This window comes from Elephas maximus, chromosome 9 (assembly GCF_024166365.1).
Source record: "Elephas maximus indicus isolate mEleMax1 chromosome 9, mEleMax1 primary haplotype, whole genome shotgun sequence".
NCBI classification, from domain to species: domain Eukaryota; kingdom Metazoa; phylum Chordata; class Mammalia; order Proboscidea; family Elephantidae; genus Elephas; species Elephas maximus.
Window position 1 is genome coordinate 61,867,810 of NC_064827.1, and position 23,462 is coordinate 61,891,271.

The 23,462-nt window shown below is 36.1% G+C and overlaps 1 protein-coding gene across 4 annotated transcripts in view; it reads left to right on the top strand.

Annotated features, from left to right (window-relative positions):
• Positions 1-23,462, top strand: part of KIAA1958 (KIAA1958 ortholog) — a 164,143-nt gene that overhangs the window by 126,987 nt on the left and 13,694 nt on the right. For 3 of the 4 annotated variants that reach the window (XM_049895619.1, XM_049895622.1, XM_049895618.1), the window contains one exon: positions 2,262-2,434. In XM_049895619.1, coding sequence (XP_049751576.1) covers positions 2,262-2,434 — 173 coding nt within the window. Of the gene's footprint in view, positions 1-2,261; positions 2,435-16,746; positions 18,900-23,462 lie in introns of those variants that run through there. The other variant, XM_049895620.1, reaches the window with a different exon arrangement.

A 23,462-nucleotide genomic window follows, 5' to 3' on the forward strand; every position in this document is an offset into this window, starting at 1 on the left:
TCAATTCTGACTCATAGCAATCCTATAGGACAGAGTAGAACTGTCACCTAAAGAAAGCAGATTTAGTCCTTCTCATTGGAGGTTAATCTGAGTAAATTTTGGGGGCCAGTATATTTTTCATAAGCTCAAGTGGCTAATATCTAAATTGCATTCTTTATTAAGAACTTCATCCTGTAATACCTGATTCTGTTGTTATAAAGGCAAGTGTAGGGTGTCAGAGGAACCCAGGACCAGTCCCTGCTCTACCACTTAGTAACTCCATGGCTTTGGGAAAGCATTGTGCCTGGCACTGAGATGATACCTTGGTAAATATTGGATGGATGAATGTATGAAGTTATTTAAATGTATGAGCGTCAGTTTTCTTATCTATAAAATAGATATGACAATGAGGTTGTTTATAGATTACAGATAATTTATGTAAAACCTCTTGGCACATTGTAGGCATACAATTAGTACTGGATATAATAATAAATCTCATACTAGAATCATTTTATTAGTATCAAGCAAGTCCTACAAATAATACCAGTTATCTAGGTTTATGGAAACCCTGGTGGCATAGTTGATAAGAGTTTGGCTGCTAACCAAAAGGTCAGTGGTTTGAATCCACCAGGCACTCGTTGGAAACCCTATGGGGCAGTTCTGCTCTGTCCTATAGGGTCACTATGAGTCGGAATCAACTTGACGGCAACGGGTTTGTTTTGTTTTGTTTTATCTAGGTTTATGGAGTGGTGAGAGGACTTGAGCTACCTGACCCAGTTGCTTCAGATACTGTTCCCAGCAATGCTTATTCTTCTCTTGCTATAAGCATTTATTAAAGCAAATTGTGTATTTAACTTCTAGGCAGGACCAAGATTTAAAGAGTGAAGACATGGTCATTGCTTGTAAGGAACATATAAACCAATTGAAGAAACTTCCATGTCACGATTAGAACATATTCCTAAGAAATAGTGAAGCAAATGTGAGACAAATACAAGGAGAGAACAGGAAGTTACATTAATGTGGGGAAAGGTTATATAGAAGGGAGTTTGGAATTAGATTTGAAAAAAGGACAATATTTCAATTGGCTCATAGACCATGGGGGAGAATACTAGGGTCAAGTCTAGGGAAGGTATGGTGTGGATGTCCTGGGTGCAGGCAGATGCTGGGGGCTGGTGGTTTGGTACAGAGGAGTTCCTCAGTGAGAGAAGTAAAAGGTGAGGTGAGTTAGGTAAAGTGAAACCAAGTTTGAAAATCACTTGGGTAATTGCATTAACTTTTCATTTTGCTTTTTCTCAGAGACCTAGCCAGTTAGTTCCTTGTTTGAATGCTGAAACATTCCAGAGAGAATCAGAACTGTTAGATAAGTACAGATTGGCAGTGTTTTTACTTTGTGCAAGACACTTAAGTGATTTACTTTGATACTTCTTTTTCTATTCTAAAGACACCAAATTCAGTTTGAGTAGGTTAAGTCTGGTTTTAGTGGATCACAAGTATAAAGAAAGACCAGCTAATGATTTGGACTTGGTTTATCTCTTTGACAAGCAGTGGTCACATTGAGAAAGAGTAGTCTTCATTTGAAGTAATTTTGGCAATTTAAAATCTGTTCTCTTTCCTCTGAGGAGATATGAACCCTTCTGGAGTATTCCTTCCTCTTTCCCCTAATATTTTTTCTCACTTAAACTTCCATTCTGATTCTAAGCTGGTTGATAGGTTGGTTGTGGAGTCAGGATTTAATTATTTCTCTCTTTATTAATTTATGAGGGGAATTAAAGAAACATGCTACCACCATTTAATTCTAGGTTGCCCAAGATGGCTTATAAGACATTTGATACTGTATATTACAGAGAAATTATGGTGCTTCATGTTATAAGGGTAAAGAGAAAGGATGTGTAAATTTTTCTTCCTTCTTCTCATCCTTTTTTTTTTTCCTTGTTATTAATAGAAGTGCTATTTTTTTCTAGTAAAAAATTTAGAGAGAATGTTCTTAGAGTATTTTTCTGTGTTAATTTTTCTCCCCGTGATTGTTGGAATGTCTGCATTAATGCATTAATTAGTACCTATGGCAAAATTGTTGGCATTAAATTCAAGGTTACCGCATTGATTCTATGCTGGAAATATTGTTCCCTACTTTATCCTGATACGTGTATGCTTCATACAAATTTAATTTTTTTAAATGTTAGTTGTTTGGAGTTCTTTGTTATTTAACAAGACCCCAAGATGTAATTTTCTACGGAAGAGGGAACAGCAAATTATTTTAATGCCTTTATTGTTTTTGTTTCTAGCCTATTCTACTAAGCTCAACAAATTTCCTGTATTTAATATTAACGATGACTTGAATGATCTGTGTACCAGTGCAGTGAGCCCAAATACTACCAAAGCCACGCGGTACGCCCTGAATGTGTGGCGATATTGGTGCATGACCAACGGTCTCAAAGATCACACGGACATCACCAAGGTAAGGAGCTCTTGAGTTTACTTCTTTCAGCCACCTTCACCAAGCATTTTTCAAGTGCCAGGTACTGTGCTAAACATGGTGGGAAACAGAACAGGCACTTTCTGCTGGGAAAAACTTTGAGAGAATATAAAATAGAAAGAAAAATAATCACAGAATAAGGCAGGATTTAATAAATGTTCTGTGAATTTACAAATCACTAATGCCGGAAATTTCAGATAGATAATTTAATTATTAATTTTAATTTAATAATTAAGCTAGATTTTGAGGGAGGGGTAGGATTTTAGTAGATGGAGAGGAGGATGTCTTCTTTGCTGAATGATATGAGGAAGAGTAAAATTTTGGGGGATAGATTCACTTGGCTGTAGCAGGGGGTTCACATGTGGAGATGAACCAAAACCAAACCAAACTCGTTGCTGTTGAGTCAATTCCAATTCATAGCAACCCAATATGAGAATAGTGGACTATAAAACCAAATTTTGTCAACCCTTAAGTGCTAAGCTAAAATCTTGTAAACACTGGGAAAACACTGAAGTCTTTTGGGCAGAAAGGAAGATAATGAAAATATTTCAGGGAAATTAATTCGGAGTACTAAGCAAAAAGTTATTTAATGTCCTTGGTCCTCTATTTCCCTGTTTGTAAAATGGGCTCTTAAGATCTCTTCAAACTTAAAATATTTCAGGTTTGTGAATAGAAGAAAAAGTTCTTTGATATGTAGAGACAGAACAGAAAGATGTATTTAAATTTAGATCTATTGAGTGTAAATTTGACATATGTCCAGGTGGGCATGTCCAATAAGCAGTTGGGAATGTGGGACTTAAAATATGGGGAGAATGTTAAAGCCGGAGGTATATATTTAAAAACTCATTGCCATTGAGTCGATTCCGACTCATAGTGACTCTATAGGACAGAGTAGAACTGCCCCATAGGGTTTCCAAGGAGTAGCTGGTGGATTTGAACTGCCGACCTTTTGGTTGGCAGCCAAATGCTTAACCATTTCTCCACCAGGGCCCGTATATATTTAAAGGCCTTATAAATAGAGTTTATTGTTGAAGCCTTGGAGTTGTGGGTAGTGTGTTTAGGGTATCTATAAAAGATCAAGTATAAAAGACCCAATGTACTTGGAAGAAGAAAGAGAGACATCCATGGGACCAAAAAAAGGAAAAGTGAAATGGGAGCTGAAAGAAGTAAGCATATATGAAAAGCAGAGTTCTCCCTGAGGGCAAATGTTGATATGATTATTAAGGAAGGAAGGGAAAAGATAGATGAACTGAAGAATCTTCTGTTAAGGAGGGAACCCTGAAAGGGGACTAAAAAAGTTCTAGGTCAGTAACATCTTCTGGTTCCTTGCAGAATAATATGCTAATAATTCCTGAAGGGAAATATCCAAATATCGGCAAATGTTCAAATTTTTTGCAGATTAAGGTCAATTAAATATGTGTTCATTAAAAAAAAAAAAAAAAAATCACCAACCACTTAAGGAAATAAATCCCCATGAGTGAGCATAGGTAGAAACAACCAACAAAATATTTAGATACCAGGGACTTTAGATGGTAGATTATACACTGATTATATGAAATGTTTATAAGAAAAAAAGAGAATTATAAAAATGAATAAGCAACAAGATACTAATTGATATCAAAATGATCTAGCAGATCTGAAAATAAATTGAAATTTCCATTTCGGACCATAAGGGAATAAAAGGGCCCAGAATTCCCTCCTGCTGTAACAACAAAAAAACTAGACACAATATATGAAACAACTTTCAGACAGAACAGGCAGCACAGGACCGTGACCCCTAAGAGAGGGGAAAAAATGAGATGAGTACCACCATCTCTTGGGCTTTCCGCCTGGAGACAATTTATGGACTGCAGAGAGTGGAAAACCAGAAATCAAATCTGTTGCAGTTGAGTCAATTCCAACTCATAGCAACCCTATAGGACAGAGTAGAACTGTCCCATATGGTTTCTAAGGAGCACCTGGTGGACTTGAGCTGCTGACCTTTTGGTTAGCAGCCATAGCTTTTAATCACTATGCCACCAGGGTTTCCACAATGAGTGGAGGAGAACCGAAACAGAGCCTGGCAATCTTGCTGAGTTGAGACAGAGATTGGAGTTCAAAGAGGCTGTGGGTGCTAGAAAGAAGTTCTAACATTCATTAAAGAAATATGACAATATGTAAAATCCAATTATGTAAAATTTACAGTTTCTAGCATCCAAATATTACTAGACATAGTAAGAAACAGGAACATGGGACCCATATCCAGGAGAAAAAGCAGTTATGTCTTCTACTTCCTGCCAATTTGAACGGTCAGATTTACCCTGTACCTGAAACAATTAAATAATAGGCAAAATATATAAAACAATGATACTGAAGGTGCTGTATGTCAGGCAAAGAAGGGCGGTGATCTCTGAGAGACAGGAACAAACAACGTAAACCCCAACTTGCTGTCTTGAGAATTTCCAGACTGTGGTGCAGGGAGGGGAACCCAGATGGAGCCCAACAGACTTGCTGAGTTGAGGAAATGGAGCCGAGAGTCCAGAGAGACCAAGGTGGCTAGAATTTTTATGATAGGGTACTTGAAAGTAGGGAGCTACACAAAGAGGGAACACCAGAGATCTGAAGATTGTCCTTTTCAAATATTCAGCTGAGTACTGATGCGCTTATGCGTGTGATAAAACCACCTGAGGCTGGAAAAAAACTCACCTGACAATATTAGAGGTAATGGTAACTGGTGCTTGCACAGAGCTCAAAATAGTGCCCGTTTCCACCAGTTGGACTAGAAAAACCTCAGGATTCATAGGGTAGAGTACGTAGAAAGGTCTTGCCTCAAAAGTAGGGAGTAATTAGCCCTAGACTGACCAACCACTGCTGTAATCCTACCCAACAAATCTTAAAAGCAAGACCCAAAATGATCAAACTGTTCCCAAGTAACTTAACTGGATCCCAGAACAAAGCTTACGAATATTTATAGAAATACAAAATATCCAGAACCCAACAAATAAAATTCACAGTGTCTGGCATCTAAACAAAAATTATCAGGCATGCAAAGAAGCGGGAAAATATATCCCTTAAAGAATGAATGAATTAAAACCAACCTAGAACTGATACAAAAAAAACCAAACTCATTGCCGTCAAGTCAATTCAGACTCACAATGACCACAGACATTAGAATACGAGACAGGGACATTTAAATAGTTATATAACTACATTCAATAAGTTTAAAAAGTTAAGCATAGATATGAAAGATATTTAAAAAACAAAACACACCCAAATTGAAATGTAAAATAGTGCAGCTGCTATGGAAAACAGTATGGCAGTTCCTCAAAGAGTTAAACATAAACTTACCATCTGACCCAGAAATTCCACTTCTAGGTATATACCCGCAAAGCCCTGGTGGCACAGTGGTTAAGAGCTTGGCTGGTAACCAAAAGGTCGACAGTTTGAATCCATCAGCCTGTCCTTGGAAACCCTATGGGGCAGTTCTACTCTGTCCGATAGGGTCACTATGAGTTGGAATCAGCTCAATGGCAATGTTATGGTTATTTTTTTTAGGTATATACCCAAAAGGATTGAGAGCAGGGACTCAGATTCTTGTATACCAGTGTTCATTGCAGCATTATTCACAATAGCCAAAAGGTGGAAACAACCCAAGCGTCCATGAACAGATGAATGGATAAACAAAGTTTGGTATATTCATTCAATGAAATATTATTCATCCATAAAAAGGAATGAAGTTCTGATACATGATAAGACAGGGATAAACAAATCATAAAAACATTGAAAATGGCCAAAATTATGCTAAGTGAAATAAGTCAGAGACAAAATAAAAAATATTGTATGATTCCACTTATGTGAAATATCTAAAATAGGCAAATACATAGAGACAGAAAGTAGATTAGGGATTACTAGGAGCTGATGGGAGCGGAGAATGGGGAATTATTGCTTAATGGGTACAGAGATTCTATTTGGGATGATAAAAATCTTTTGTAAATAGATAGTGGTGAGGGTTGCACACACTGTGATGTAATCAATGCTACTGAATTGTACACTCAAAAATTGTTAAAATGGCAAATTTTATACGTTTTACCACAATCAAAAAAGAAAAAAACCCAACAAACGAACAAAAAAGCTCCCAAATTGGACTTCTGGAGATAAAACCACAATGTGTAAGATAAAAAATATATTGGATAGGCATATTATACATTAGAGATGAAAATATGTGAACTTGAAGACATAATGATAGTAACTATCCAAAATTAAACAGAGAGAGAGAATTAAAAAAAAAAAAAAGAGCATCCATGAGCTGTGGGACAATTCCAAGCATCTTGATATACATGTAATTGGAATCCCTGAAGGAGAACAGAGAAAGAAAGGAAACAAAAAATATTTGAAGAATAATGGCCAAAATTTTTCCAAAACCCACATGAAAAGTGAATAAAACTACACCAAGTCTCATTATAATTGAATTGCTCAAAATTAGTAATAAAGAGCAAACCTAAAAGAAGCCAGAGAAAAAAAGATATGGTATATATACAGAAAAACAAAGAGAAAGATGACAGCAGATTTCTCATCATCAGTGATGCAAATGAAAAGATAATGCAACACATCTTTGAAGTACTGAAGAGAAAATAAAAACTGTCACCCTAGAATTCTAAATCCAGTGAAAATATCTCTTAGAAATGAAAATGAAGTTAAGACTTTTTCAGACATTCAGAAGCTGAAAGAATTCTTCAGCAGCATATTTGCACTATGAGAAATGTTAAAGGAAGTCTTTCAGGCAGAAGGAAAATGATACCACATCGAAATAAGGATCTAAACAAAGGAATGCAAAACACTAGAAATGATAGCTACATGGATAATCATATATGTTGTTTCTTATTTAATTCTCTTTCAAAGATAACTGACTTTTAAAGCAAAAACAACCTTGCATTATGGGGTTTATAACCTATGTAAAAGCAAAATGTATGACATAGTAGCACAAAGGTTGGGAGGGGAGAAATGAAACTATACTATTATAAGATTCTTATACTAAACATAAAGTGGTATAATATCACTTGAAGATAGATTGTGATAAGTTAAATATGTAGACTGTAAACCCTAAATCAACCACTAAAATAACAAAACAAAGACATCTAGCTAATACATCAATACAGCAGATGAAATTATAAAAAATATTCAATTGATGCAAAGAAGGGCAGAAAACAATGGTAAAGGGAATAAAGAACTTCTCATCAGAAACTAAAGAAGCCAGAAGATAATGGGATAATATCTTTAAAGGGTTGAAGGGAGTGGGGTGGTGGCAGGGGGAGAACCTGGCAATCTAGAATTTTATACTCAAAGGAAATAAAAATGAAGGTGAAATAAAGACCTTTGAAGACAAACAAAAGTGAAGAGAATCGTTTATCAAAAGACCTACACAACAATACATGTCAAAGGGTGTTCTTCAGGCAGAAGTAGAAGTATACCAGATATAAACCTAGATCTTACAAAGGAATGAAAAGTGCTGAAAATGGTAATGATAAGGGTAAATATAAAATATATTTTTCTCATTTTCAATTTCCTTAAAAGATAATTGACTATTTAAAACAATATATTGTGGGGTATGTTATATATGGAGAAAAAAATGTATGGCAACAAAAACACAAAGGATAGGAGGAAGAATGGAAGTGTAGCATAATAATGTTTCAGCATTATGTATGAAATAGTATATCTGATGGTAGACTGATAAGTTAAAGTTGTATATTGTGAACCTTACCGAAGCCACTAAAAATACAAAACCAACCAATAGAGGTGATAACCCACTAACCCTCCAGTGGAGATAAATGAAATGGTAAAAAATACTCAGTCCAAAATAAGGCAGGAAAAGACAAAGAGGAAAAAGGGAACAAAGAACAAATAGGCCAAATAGAAAACAAACAGCAAGATAGTAGATTGAAACCCAGCCATCTTGATAATTACATTAAATGGAGATGGTCTAAACATTACAATTAAAAGAGAGAGATTGTCAAACTGGATGAAAAGTAAGATTCAACTATATGCTGTCTACAAGAACCGCACTTTAAGAATAAAGACCCAGAAAGGTTGAAAGTAAAAGGATGAGAAAAAGATACATTATACAAATATTAATCATAAGAAACCTGGAGTGGCTATTAATATCAGATAAAGTAGACTTCCACAGAAGAACTTTTAACAGGAATAAAAAGGGAAATTTTATAATGAATAAAAGGGCCAATTCATCAAAAAAAAAAAAGGCAAATTTTATAATGAATGAAAGGGCCAATTCATCAAGAAGACATAAAAGTCTTAAGTGTGTGTGCACTTAATAATGGAGCTTAATAATAAAAGTACATGAAGCAAAAATCACAAAACTAAAAGGAAAAATAGCAAATCCACAATTATAATTGGAGATTTCAATGCTTCTCTCTTAGTAATTTAGAGAACAAGCACACAGAAAATCAATAGGGATAAGGAAGACTTAACACTATTCAGCTTGACCTAATTAACATTTGTACAACAGCTCAGAATGTACATTCTTTCCAAGTACACATGGAATATTTACCAAGGCAGACCATATGCTGGGCCATAAAACAAGTCTCAGTTAATTTAAGAGGATTGAAATCATGCAGAGTATGTTCTCTGTCCGTAACAGAATTAAATTATAAATCAGTTATAGATAGATTCATAGAAAATTTCTAAATACTTGGAAATTAACACACTACTAAGTAACCCATGAACCAAGGAAGAAATCACATTTTGAACCGATTGAAAATAAAAACATAACATCACAATTTGTGGGCTGCAGATAAAGTAATGCTTAGATAAAATTTTATAGCTTTAAATGCTTGTATGATAAAAGAAGAAAAGTCTAAAATAAATGAATATAAAACAAAAAGAACTTCAAGAAATGAAAAAAATAAGTGTTGAAATAAAAAAATATATTGGGTTAGACCTAGGCAAAGAGAGAATTAGTAATTTTAAGAAAGAGTTGAAGAAACTACCCAAAATATAGCACAGATAGTAAGGTTATGGCAGTTTAGAAGAAAGGTTAAGATATAGAGGATAAGTAAGACTCAGATTCCTAAAACCAGATAGAAGAGGCATTACTACCAACCTTACAGAAATAGGATTGTAATGAAATACTGTGAACAATTTTGTGCCAATAAATTAGATGAAATGAATAAACTTCTAGAAAGACACAAACTACCAATACTGACTCAAAAAGAAATAGAAAATCTGAATAGACTAATTTCAATAGACACATAGAAACTGAATTTGTTTAAAAAAAAAAACTACCCACAAAGAAACACCTAGGCCCAGATGGCTTCAAATCCAGTTATAAAAATGATTATATACCATGAGCAAGTGGGATTTATCCCAGGAATGTAAGGTTGTTTTAATATCCAAAGATTAATGCAATATGCCATAGCAATAGAATAAAAGTCAAAAACCACATGATCATCTCAGAAAAAGCATTTAAGAAAACCCAACACCCCTTCATGATTAAAAAAAAAAACACTCAGCAAACTAGGAATAGAAGTGAACTTTCTCAACCTGATAAGGGGCATCTAAAAAAAACCCACGGCTAACATTATATTTAATGATTGAAGACTGAATGCTTTTCCCCTAAGATCAGGAACAGGACAAGGATGTTTTCTTGCCAGTTCTAGTCAACATTGTACTAAAGGTTCTAATCAAGGCATTAGGCAGCAAAATGAAAGAAAAGGCATCCAGATTGGAAAGGAGTAAGTAAAGTGATCTCTTTTAGCAGGTGACATGATCTTGTACATAGAAAATTCTAAGAAATTCACTAAAAGCTATTAGAACTAATAAATGAATTTAGCAAGGTTTCAGGATACCTGGTCAATATACAAAAAGTAATTGTATTTCTGTACAGTAGTAATGAGAAACCAAAAATAAAATTAAGAAAATAATTTCATTTATAATCAAAGCAAAAAGAATAAATTAGCATGCAAATCAGGAGGGAGTAATCAGAGTTAATGTTATAAGTGTTGTTTGGAGAAGGGGTTAAGATGTTAACCTCAGATTTTAAGTATGCATTGTAAAATGTGAGGAATGCCCTTAAAATAATAGAAATAGAGTAAGTCTCAAATTAGCAGAGGGGGAAAATATAGAATAGGAAAGACAAAAAACAAAGCTCAGTTATTTTTTTAAAAGACAAAATAGTTTTTTTCAAAAAGCATGAGGCATATAGAAATCAAAAAGTAAAATGATAGAAGTAAGTCTTAATATCAATAATCACAATAAATATGGATAAATTAAACTTTCCAGTTAAAAGACCAAGATTTTCAGACTGACAAAAAAAAGAAAAAATTCATCTATAAGCTCTTTACAAGTACTAAAACAAAGATACATTGGAGTGCTGAAAGTAGAGGACTCAAAAAGTTTTTTTTTTTTTAATGTGAACGATAAAATTCAGTCTTAATTTAATGGACATAGGTAGAACCCAAATAGAGGTATCCAAATAGAGAACACATGTTTTTCTGAAATATGCGTGAAACATTTACAAAAAGTAATGATCTAAGGCCAATAAAGCAAGGCTCATGAATATCACAGAATTTATATTACGTATATAACCCATTCTTCAACCACTGTGGAATTAGATTAGGAGTTAGTGACCAAAAGAGCTTTTGATTTCCATATATTTAAAAACATACTTTTAAATAACTGAAACATCAAAGAAAATATTATATTGAAATTTTAAAAATATTTTTACATGAATGTTAATATAAACTTCAAAACGTGTGGGATGCAGCAAGAGCAATATTTCCAAGTGATTTTTTAAAGCCTTAAATGCTAACATTACAAAAGAATAAAAGCTGAAAATTTATGAGCTAGGTATCCAAATTAAGATATTAGAAAAACAACAAAATAAACCAGAAAAAAAGGGAGATTATGAAAGCAGTTAATGAAGTAAGGCACAGTGATATAATAGAGATTGTTAAAAAAAAAAAATTTCTTTTTTAAGATTAGTAAACTGACAAATCTATGGATAGACTGATCAAGGAAAAAAGAGAATGAAAAACAAATAATAGGGGTGAAAAAGGAACTTCAGTAGAAATACAGCAGCAATTAAATATATAATAAGAGAGTACTATATCAATAAATTTTAAAACTGAAACCAAGATAACAAATTTCTTGAAAGTCACATTCTGAAATTGACTCAAGAATAAATAGGAAGTCTTAATAGTCTTATAACTGTTACAGAAATTGAGTTCGTAGTTCAACATCTTTCCACAGAGAAAACACTTAGAGGTGAGTTCAACCAATTTTCAAAGTACAAATCATTTCAGTTTTATTCAGAATGTTTCAGAAAATTGAAAAGAATGAAATACTGTTCATGTATTATATGACATCTGCTTAATTTGATACCAAAAATAGTCATTAAGTATATAAGAAAGGAATACTGAACAAAATATTAGTAAATCAAGTGATACATTAGAAAAAATTCATAGTGACCAAATTGGATTTATTTGTGGAATGCAAAGATGATAAACATTAGAAATTCTATAAATTTCACTCACTACACTGAGCATTAAAAGGAGGAAAAGAATATGATCGTCTCAATAAATCCAGAGATGACATTTGATAGAATTGAATAACCATTTATAATTTTTTAAAGGCTTTTAAACAGAAGCCTTTTTAAAGGTAAACAGGTAAAGGCTATCTACAAAAATAGCAGTCTTGGGGGCCAAAGTTTTGAAGCCTTCCTTTTAAAATCAGAGATGAAACAAGGAAACCTGTCATCACCGCTTCTATCGAACATTGCACTAGCGGTGCTAGCTAACACAGTAAAATAAGAAAAAGACATAAAATCTATAAGTATTGGAAAAGAAAATGGAAAACTAATATTATTCTCAGATGATATGATTGTCTACATAGCAAACCCAAGAGAATCCACAAGCGAATTACTAGAAACAATAAAAGAATTTAGCAAGATGTATACCATCAATATGTAAATGTCAATTGCATACCAAAAAAAAATAAGAAGACAATCCAAAGAGTGAAGAAAACATGTTAAGGAGGAAAGAGGGACAAACTGTTAAATTTTGCTAACATGTCAAGTAAAATGAGGACTGAGAGCTGACTCACTAGATTTAATAACGTGGGTAATATAAGCCTTGTGTTGCTATTATAAATGGTAGACTTAAAAATAGTTTTCATTATTAGTCTATTGATGCATGTCAAGGCTAAATCGTGGAAACACAATGAAAAAACAGAGTGAAAAAAGCTATTTGCATCCTATACAATATATATGACATTGAAATAATTGATGAAATTTTAATATGGACTATGGTTTAGGTAATGTTATTTTATCAGTGTTAAATTTACTCATTCTTAAAACTACTGTAATTATTTAAGAGAATGTCCTTTTTCATAGGAAATGTACACTGAAATGTACAACTTACACTCAAAGTAAAAAAAAAAAAAAAAACACACACAGAGAGGGAAAGAGATACCATGTAAATGATAGAGCAAATGGGACAGAAGGAAGCAGTTGATGAATCTTGGTAAAGGACATACAAGAGCTCTTTATCCTATTGCAGCTTGCTTCTAAGTTTGAAATTATGTTAGAGTAAAACATTACATACAAAAAGTGAGTTCTAGATATGTAACACACTAACATGCCAATTTTGCAAAGCTTAAAAGCCAGCAAAACTTGACAACACACTGTATAATATAAGAATACATGCATATGTGATAAACTTGTGGGGGAAAAATTAAGGAGTGATAAAACGAAATTCAAGATAGTACCTTCCTCGGTGGAGGTTGGAGGGCAGAAGAGTTGAATAAAGAAGGAATATGTAAATATAGGAAATAGTGTTAGTAATGGTTTCATTCTTATGGTGGATTTATAGATGTTGATTTTATTATGTTGTATAACATAAATAAGTTACATGTTTTTAAAATATAGCAAATAATGCATAAACCATCAATGGTAGTTTTTAAAATACGTTGTTTAGCAACTCTGAGGGCCAAGTGGATGGTCTAGAGAGCAAGAACTCTTACCTCCTTACTTTTCTGCAAAAGCTCTCTTCACCTTGTGTAGAAACAGGAAAGCCAGCTGGTTCATGGTTGTCCATTAGAGGGCAGAAAACCAAGGGGCATCTTTCACTCAGCAATATTCCAGTTATCAGTTTGAAGAATCATAATAAGCAGTGGTTGAATAGGCATTCCCCACTATGGTCTCCAACGTTATAAGACTGAGTCTACTCATAACTCACTAGGAGCCCTGGAGTGCTTTCTGTGTCTCCAGAGTTTGTTTCTATAGTAATAGTATTAACAACTGTCATTTATTAAGGTCCTACTGTTTACTGTGTTCCAGGTACTATGTTAAACACTATCGATACTCTCTCTTTTAATCCGCACACCAGTCTTGCTATGAAAGGCTTAAGCAAGTTCAGCCTTCTTAGAACAAAGGGAAATTTCTAACCCCATTGCCTTTAATATTTCATACTTGTCATATCTCTGAAGTCTCCTGTTTCTCTGGCTTTTTGCCTAACATTGTCAAAAAATTTACCTATCCCCACCCACCACATCACCATTACTCCATCCCCACTAACCGTACTTTTTCTATATCAGATGGCCTGTCTTCCAGACTCTGGGAAATCATTGTGAAGACAATTGTCAGTTGCTGGGAACCTACAAGTTCCCATGCAGGAATCAATTAAAAAAGCATTATTTCTTCACACCCTCCGTAATTTAGATAATGTAAGCATCCCAGATGGTGAAAATTTCTCAGCTGTCCAATGGAGTGTGCCTTCACCCCACTTTTAGTACCAATATTTCTTAATATCTAGAGGAATAGTGGGCAAGAGAAAAGATACATACCAATCCTCTGTAATCCACTCACATTGGGCTACTAAAGCTAAATAATTGTAATTATATACTCCGAAGAAAGAGGCCAGTATTTTAGAGAATTAGCCAATATTTAATAAAAAGAAGGAATTGTGGCATAGTGCCCATCTTCTTTAACTTCACTTTCTTCTTCTCAACGCAAGGTATTTTCAGCCTAGATGTGTCTCTAAAAATAGATATAGCTAGCAGCAGACACAATGGTTTACAACGTTGACCATAGTTTGGCAGCCTTTCTGCCTCACATGTAGGTGCTTGTTTAATGGAAAAAGCAAAGAATTAAATCAGACTTCAAAATGTCATCTGAGTAAGCAAAATGTGCACTGCTGGTCTCACTCTGTGATCAGAGCATAGTCCACATGGTATTTTTTCCGATAAATTATTGTTTGAAGAACGACCTGCTCCTCACTGATCCACTTCCCCCAAGATTACTATCTCAGTGACTTATTTATTCCTCAGGCTAGCCCATAGAAAATGGAGCATCCTAAAGTTCAATATGTATCTTTCTTAATAAAGTAAAAGTTGGTAATGTAAAAATGAAATAGTTTTTGTTGTCAGAAATGATTAGTTCAAGATTCATTTTGTTTTCCTATAAGGGTACCTGAAGTTCATAAGCATTTTCTCTACTTTCTTTATCCCCCACCCCAGACAAGATTATCACAAAGAGGAGTTTGAAGAATTCCCCAAAAGTGACTTTTGGTTTTACTTGTCTTATAATCTCTTTCAAGTGTCAAGGATTACTATATAGTTACAGAACTGTGGAATTTGCCAAATGAATCATTTGTTATTCTGTCCTTTCCCAACAAGAACCATCAGTCTTATGACCAAGCTTTGATATTTTACAGCACAAAAGCCAAGTCTGTAATGTCTGATGGGTTCTGGAAATTGGACATAGTAAATCAATTCAGAGTGGTCAGTGAAGGAAATTGGCTTCTTGCAATGCCTTTTTAACAGATTGAGGACCTTGGTAATAGAGGAATAATCACTTACCAAAACTCAGCTGAGAAACCTAAGGAGGTAGCCAAGGTGGACCAGGCTGAACAGTGTCTTACAGGCAAACAATATAAATTTTTGTGATTTGATATTTTTTCAGGAGTTGCTTTTGGTGTGATTTTGCTTTGAACTTTGTGGTGGTGTTGTTGTTGTTAGGTGCCATCGAGTTGGTTCTGACTCATAGCGACCCTGTGCACAACAGAACGAAATACTGCCCGGTCCTGAGCCATCCTCACAATCGTTGTTATGCTTGAGCTCATCGTTGCAGCCACTGTGTCAATCCGCCTCATTGAGGGTCTTCCTCTTTTCCACTGACCCTGTACTCTGCCAAGCATGATGTCCTTCTCTAGGGACTGATCTCTCCTGACAACATGTCCAAAGTATGTAAGACGCAGTCTCACCATCCTTGCCTCTAAGGAGCATTCTGGTTGTACTTCTTCCAAGGCATACTTGTTCATTCTTTTGGCAGTCCATGGTATATTCAATATTCTTCACCAACACCACAATTCAAAGGCGTCAGCTCTTCTTTGGTCTTCTTTATTCATTGTCCAGCTTTCACATGCATATGATGCGATTGAAAATACCATGGCTTGGGTCAGGCGCACCTTAGTCTTCAGGGTGACATCTTTGCTCTTCAACACTTTAAAGAGGTCTTTGCAGCAGATTTACCCAATGCAATGCGGCTTTTGATTTCTTGACTGCTGCTTCCGTGGGTGTTGATTGTGGATCCAAGTAAAATGAAATCCTTGACAACTTCAATCTTTTCTCCGTTTATGATGATGTTGCTCATTGGTCCAGTTGTGAGGGTTTTGTTTTCTTTTTGTTGAGGTGCGATCCATACTGAAGGCTGTGGTCTTTGATCTTCATTAGTAAGTGCTTCAAGTCCTCTTCACTTTCAGCAAGCAAGGTTGTGTCATCTGCATAACACAGGTTGTTAATGAGTCTTCCTCCAATCCTGATGCCCCGTTCTTCTTCATATAGTCCAGTTTCTCGGATTATTTGCTCAGCGTACAGATTGAATAGGTATGGTGAAAGAATACAACCTTGACGCACACCTTTCCTGACTTTAAACCAGTCAGTATCCCCTTGTTCTGTCCGAACAGCTGACTCTTGATCTATGTAAAGGTTCCTCATGAGCACAATTAAGTGTTCTGGAATTCCCAATCTTCGCAATGTTATCCATAATTTGTTATGATCCACACAGTCGAATGCCTTTGCATAGTCAATAAAACACAGGTAAACATCCTTCTGGTATTCTCTGCTTTCAGCCAGGATCCATCTGACATCAGCAATGATATCCCTGGTTCCACGTCCTCTTCTGAAACCGGCCTGAATTTCTGGCAATTACCTGTCAATATACTGCTGCAGCCTGTTTTGAATGATCTTCAGCAAAATTTTGCTTGGGTGTGATATTAATGATATTCTTCTATAATTTCCACACTCAGGTGGAGTAAAGTATTATAATGACATGCGCAAAGAGCTGGAGATGGAAAACCAAAAGGGAAGAACATCCTCAGTGTTTCTCAAGCTGAAAGAACTGAAGAAAAAATTCAAGCCTCGAGTTGCAATAGTGAAGGATTCTATGGGGAAAATATTAAATGATGCAGGAAGCATCAAAAGAAGATGGAAGGAATACACAGAGTCATTATACCGAAAAGAATTAGTCAATGTTCAACCATTTCAAGAGATGGCGTAGGATCAGGAACCGATGGTACTGAAGGAAGAAGTCCAAGGTGCTCTGAAGGCATTGGCGAAAAACAAGGCTCCAGGAATTGATGGAATATCAATTGAGATGTTTCAACAAACAGATGCAGCACTGGAGGTGCTCACTCATCTATGCCAAGAAATACGGAAGACAGCTTCCTGGCCAACTGACTGGAAGAGATCCATATTTATGCCTATTCCCAAGAATGGTGATACAACTGAGTGTGGAGCCTTGTGGTATTCTGTGGAAATCAAGAAAAATGTTCAGCATTCTAAGCCAGCCTGGTTCACCTGACTTCAGTGATAATTAATTTTACTCACATTTGTCAGTTCACTAAAGACCAATTATATGTATTTCCAGCCTTCCAGTATGTGTGAAGACCAGTCATGAATCTATTGTCTCATATAGTTCTTGCCTTCAGGGAAGTTTCAGTCCACTCAGAGAGACAGATTAGGTGAATAGATAAGAGGGTGTACAATATGGAAAAGGCAGTCATAAAAATTTAAATTAAATGCTCTGGGATCCCAGATGAGAGAGTAGCCTTGCTTAAGAAAGCTGAAGAAGCCTTTATGTAGAAAGCAGAATTTGAGCTGGGTGTGGAAGAATGCATAGAGATTGTTCAGATAGAGAAGGATGAAGAAAAAAAAAAACATTCTAGCCAGAGGAATTAGCATATGCAAAGACTTGGAAGCAAGAAAGAACCTTGTGGTTTCTTTTGGTTAGCAGTGGTATCTCACTGTAGCTCTTAACCACTGTATCACCAGGGCTCTGGTGGTTTCTAGGAATGGAAAAAATTTCAATGAGGCTGGAAGATAGAAAAAAAGAGAACAGGAGATCAGGCTAGAGAAATAGGGTATGTATCAGTTACCTATCACTACATAACGAACCGCCCAAAACTTAGTGGCTTAAAGCAACATTCGTTTTATTTGTTCATGATTCAGTGGGTTAGCATTTTGGGCTGAGTTCAGCTGGGTCGTTCTTTTCTTTTCTTTTTGGTGACAAAAATATATATATAACAAAACATTTGCCATTTCAGTCTTTTTTACATGTACAATTCAGTGACAATTAGATTCGTCAAGTTGTGCAAACACCACCACTATCCATTTCCAATTTTTTTCCACTATCCTTAATAGAAACTCAGTTCCCATTAAGCAGTGACTCCCCCTTTCTCCCTCCCATCCCTGAAACCACTAATGAACTTTAATCTCTATACATTAGCCTATTCTAGATATTTCATATAAGTAGGATCATATAATTTTGTTCTTTTGTGATTGACTTACTTTACTTGGCATAATGTTTTCAAGGTTCATCCATGTCGTAACATGTATCAGGACTTCATTTCTTTTTATGATTAATATCTCATTTATATATCTATACCACATTTTGTTTATCCATTCATCTGTTGATAGACACTCAGATTGTTTCCATCTTTTGGCTATTGTGAATAGTGCTGCAGTGAACTTCGGTGTGTAAGTATCTTTTTATGTTCTTGCATTCAGCTCTTTTGGATATATACCTAGGAGTGGAATTTCTGGGTCATATGGTAATTCTGTGTTTAACTTTTTGAGGAACTGTCAAATTGTTGCCCACGGTGGCTGCATCATTTTACAATCCCACGAACAATGGATGAGGGTTCCAATTTTTCCACATTCTCACCAAAACTTGTTGTTTTCCTGATCACAGACAGAGGTAAAGTGTTATCTCATTGTGGATTTGATTTGCACTTATTAATGGCTAATAACATTGAGCATCTCTTCCTGTGGTTTTGGCTATTTGTATATCTTCTTTGGTGAAATGTCTATTTGCCTACTTTTTCAAAATTGAGTTGTTTGTCTTTTTGTCATTAAGTTGTAGGAGTTCTTTATATTTTGTACATCAAACTCTTATCAGATATATGGTTCTCAAAAATTTTCTCCCAATCTGTAGGTTGTCTCTTCACATTGTTGATAAAGTCCTTTGATGCACACAGGTTTTAATTTTGATGAATTCTAATTTGTCTATTTTGTCTTTTGTTGCTCACACTTTTGATGTCACTCTAAGAATCTATGTAAAAAAAAAAAAAAAAAAAAAACTACCTCCCAAAGCATTACCCCAATGTTTTCTTCTAAGAATAGTATGGTTTTAGTTCTTACATTTAGGTCTTTAATCCATTTGAGTTAATTTTCATATACGGTGGAAGGCATGGGTCTAGCTTCACTTTTCTGCATTTGGAGATCCAATTGTCCCAGAACCATTTGTTGAAGAGACTATTCTTCCTTCATTGAATGGACTTAGCACTTCTGTCAAAAATAAATTGGCCAAAGATGTATGGTTTATTTCTGGACTCTCAATTCTATTCTATTGTTCTATATGCGTATCATTATACCAACACCAGGCTATTTAGATTACTGTAGTTTTGTAGTATGTATTGAAATTTGTTTATTGTCCAGGTTTTTGTAGAGGTGATTTCTCTTTCTTAATCTTGTTCTTTTGAATGGGCCATAATTTTCAGTTTCTTTGTGTGCCTTGTGATATTTTGTTAATGCTGGGGCATTGTTGTTTTTCTTGCTGTTATTGTTACTTGCCATCAAGTTGATTCTGACTCACGGCGACCCCATGTGTGCAGAGTAGAACTGCTCCATAGGGTTTTCAAGGCTGTGACCTTTCAAAAGCAGATTGCCAGGCCTGTCTTCTGAGACACCTCTGGGTGGGTTTAAGCCACCCACTTTCAGTTGTGAGTCAAGTGCTTAACCATTTGCACCACCCAGGGACTCCACTAAGACATTAGACTCTTACAGTGTATTAGCCTTTCCAACTTCCCATATACATGGTACTTTCAAAAGCACTAAATTCTGCAAGAAAATCTTAGGCAGGTGAAGTCTTCAGACTTTGCTCACCACTCCCTACCCAACCCTGTGAGACCTCTAAATCAGGTCAAACTCAGATTTTAGTCCTTCAGTGGCTTCCAGACCAATCAGAAAACACACACTGATCAATGTGTTCCTAGGTGGGCACAGCCTTCAGTCCTTGCTCACTGCTCTCTTCCCCACTCTGTGAGGGCTCCAATTCAGGCCAGACAGAGGTTCTAGTCCTTCAGGCAGCACACATACTGTCAGAACATACACCCTGTCTTAGTTATCTAGTGCTGCTATAACAGAAATACTACAAGTGGATGGCTTTAACAAAGAGAAATTTTTTCTCTCACAATCTAGGAGGCTAGAAGTCTGAATTCAGGGTGCCAGCTCCAGGGGAAGGCTTTCTTTCTCTGTTGCCTCTGGGGGAAAGTCCTTGTCATCAATCTTCCACGGTCTAAGAGCTTCTCAGCCTAGGGACCGTAGGTCCAAAGGACTCGCTATTCTCCTGGCTCTTGTTTTTATGAAGCCCCCCTGTCCCTCTGCTTGCTTCTCTATTTTTCAAAAAAGATTGACATAAGACACAACCTAATCTTGTAGCTTGAATCCTGCCTCATTAACATAACTGCCTCTAATCCTGCCTCATTAACATCATAGAAGTAGGATTTATAACACATAGGAAAATGACATCAGATGACAAAATGGTGGACAATCAGACAATACTGGGAATCATGACTCAGCTAATTTGACACATATTTTTGACAGATATTTTGGGGGGGACACAATTCAATCCATGACACATCCTGAACAGTCCACCAGGAATATCTGTCTTTTTTACTGTGGACTCAGAGATCAGGGCCCTTATCAGAGCACAGGAGAGGCGTGCGTCAGCTGTGGCTGTGCCTGCTGCTCCACTGCAGCTGTCTGTCTGCTACATCAAGAGAGGGAGGTATGGGAACAATGGAAGAAGAAATTTTCCCACCATTTGAAATTTGTCCATATGTTTTTTCAGTTTGTAGCTTCTTGATGCCATCCTTTGCCTACCTCTTCAGGGTTGCTTTCTTGGTGTTCATGTGGGTAGGGTTGAGATCCTAGACCTGCTCATGCTGTCATCTTTACAGCATCCTCTGAGTGGTTCTTTTACTGGTCTTACTTGGGGTGCTCATGTGATGCAGTCATCTGGTTGTTAGGTGAGAGACAGGTCATCTTTGTTCCACATGTTCCTATGCTCCAACAGGCTAACCCTGAGCTTCCTCACATGGCAACACCAGGTACTTAGAAGACAAAAGCAGAACCTGTAAGGTCCCTTGAGGCCCAGTCCCAGAATTCGTACATTGTCATTTCTTCTGCACTCTGTTAGTCAAAATAAAAGTCACATGACCAGCCCAGATTCAAAGGTGGGAAAACAGATTCCACCTTTTGATAGGAGCATCAAAGTCATTTTGCAAAGAGGTGTGCACAGGGATGGAAGGAATTGTTATGGCTGTCTTTGCAAACAATCTACCACAGAGTGGAAGCTGATTGTGAAGACTTGTAAATAAGATAAACTGTTTGGGAATTATCCTAAGGGCAACAGAGGCTATCAGAGGTGATTTTATTTATTTATTTAAGTACTAAGGTAATAAATAAGATTTTCTTCTCAGTACTCCTTATCTAGGAACTACTCTTCTCCTTCAATCCACATAGTTACTGCAGAAGCTATAATATTATTAGTACAATGGACCACATTTTGGTTCATTGTTTGGATCAGGAGTAGACCAATCAGATTCATCCTTTGAAGTTTTTTATACTGAAAATGAGAAAAAATACCTGAAGGTACCTGTGGTCTGCACAGAGAAGAGAGATAGAGAGAAGGAGAGTGTCCTGATGGCCTGGGAGTCCTCTTGTTCTAATATCCCTTTTGCCTAGCCTTGTACAAGTTATATCTATCTCTCGAAAACAGATGAGTCCCAACTAATGCACAGAGAAGTTAACATCTGCAAATAGAGTTAGAAGTGACAACATAAAAAATCTGAAACCAGCTGATTTGTGGTGTAATGGTTACTAGGAAGTTGACTGAACTGGCTATTGCTGGTATATAAGAAAGCTGTTGCTTTTTTTTTTTTTAAATAATTTTTATTGTGCTTTAAGTGAAAGTTTACAAATCAAGTCAGTCTGTCACATGTAAGCTTATATACATACACCTTACTACATACTTCCATTTACTCTCCCCCTAATGAGTCAGCCCACTCCCTTCTTCCAGTCTCTCTTTTCGTGACCCTGTTGCCAGTTTCTAACCGTCTCTACCCTCCCATCTCCCCTCCAGACAGGAGATGTTAATACAGTCTCAAGTGTCCACCTGATACAAGTAGCTCACTCTTCATCAGCATCTCTCTCCAGCCCATTGTCCAGTCTCTTCCATGTCTGACGAGTAGTCTTCGGGAATGGTTCCTGTCCTGGGCCAACAGAAGGTTTGGGGACCATGACCGCCGGGAATCTTCTAGTCTCAGTCAGACCATTAAGTCTGGTCTTTTTATGAGAATTTAGGGTCTGCATCGCACTGTTCTCCTGCTCCCTCAGGAGTTCTCTCTTGTGTTCCCTGTCAGGGCAGTCATCAGTTGTGGCTGGGCACCATCTAGTTCTTCTGGTCTCAGGATGATGTAAGTCTCTAGTTCATGTGGCCCTTTCTGTCTCGGGTTCATAATTATCATGTGACCTTGGTGTTCTTCATTCTCCTTTGATCCTGATAGGTTGAGACCAATTGATACATCTTAGATGGCCGCTTGTTAGCATTTAAGACCCCAGACGTCACACTTCTAAGTGGGATGCAGAATGTTATCATAATAGAGTTTATTATGCCAATTGACTTAGAAGTCCCCTTAAGGCTGTTGCTTTTTATATTATATATACGGCTACCCTATTCTTCCTGATAGCTTTTCAACTGAATCTCTTGGATTTTCAAGACCAATAATCATATTATCAGAGTAAAATTGTATTTTCTCATTTTCCTTTCCTATATACATATAAGTATATATGTTTTTTGATTGGCTAGACCCTCCAGAACAATAAATCTGTGTTATATGATAGCAATGATATTCAGTATGCTCATCTTGTTCCTGACTTCATAAGAGGATTCTCCTGTTTTCATCTTGGGTATAATTCTTAGGGTTCTTGTCTCCAAAATACTCTTCTTCATAGTAAGAGAGTTTTTTTTTTTTTCCCCAATCTAAATTTAATGAGAGTTTTTAAAAAATTTGAAAGGGATATGAAATTATTTTCAAATGAATTTTTAAGTTATTTATCAAGATTTATATTTTTTCTCCTTAATGTATGAATAAATCAATTGTATTAAAATATTTCTCAGGAGAGCAGTGGGATGCAGACCTCAAATTCTCATAAAAAGGCCAGATTTAAGTGTCTGACTGAGACTAGAAGGACCCAGGAGGTCATGGTTCCCAGACCTTCTGTTAGCCCAAGACAAGAACCATTCCCAAAGCCAACTCTTCAAACAGGGATTTTTTTTTTTTTTTTTATGGGATAGAAAATGATACTAGTGAAGAGTGAGCTTCTTGGATCAAGTAGACACGAGAGTATGTGGGCAGCTCCTGTCTGGAGGAGAGATGAGAGGGCAGAGGGGGTCAGAAGC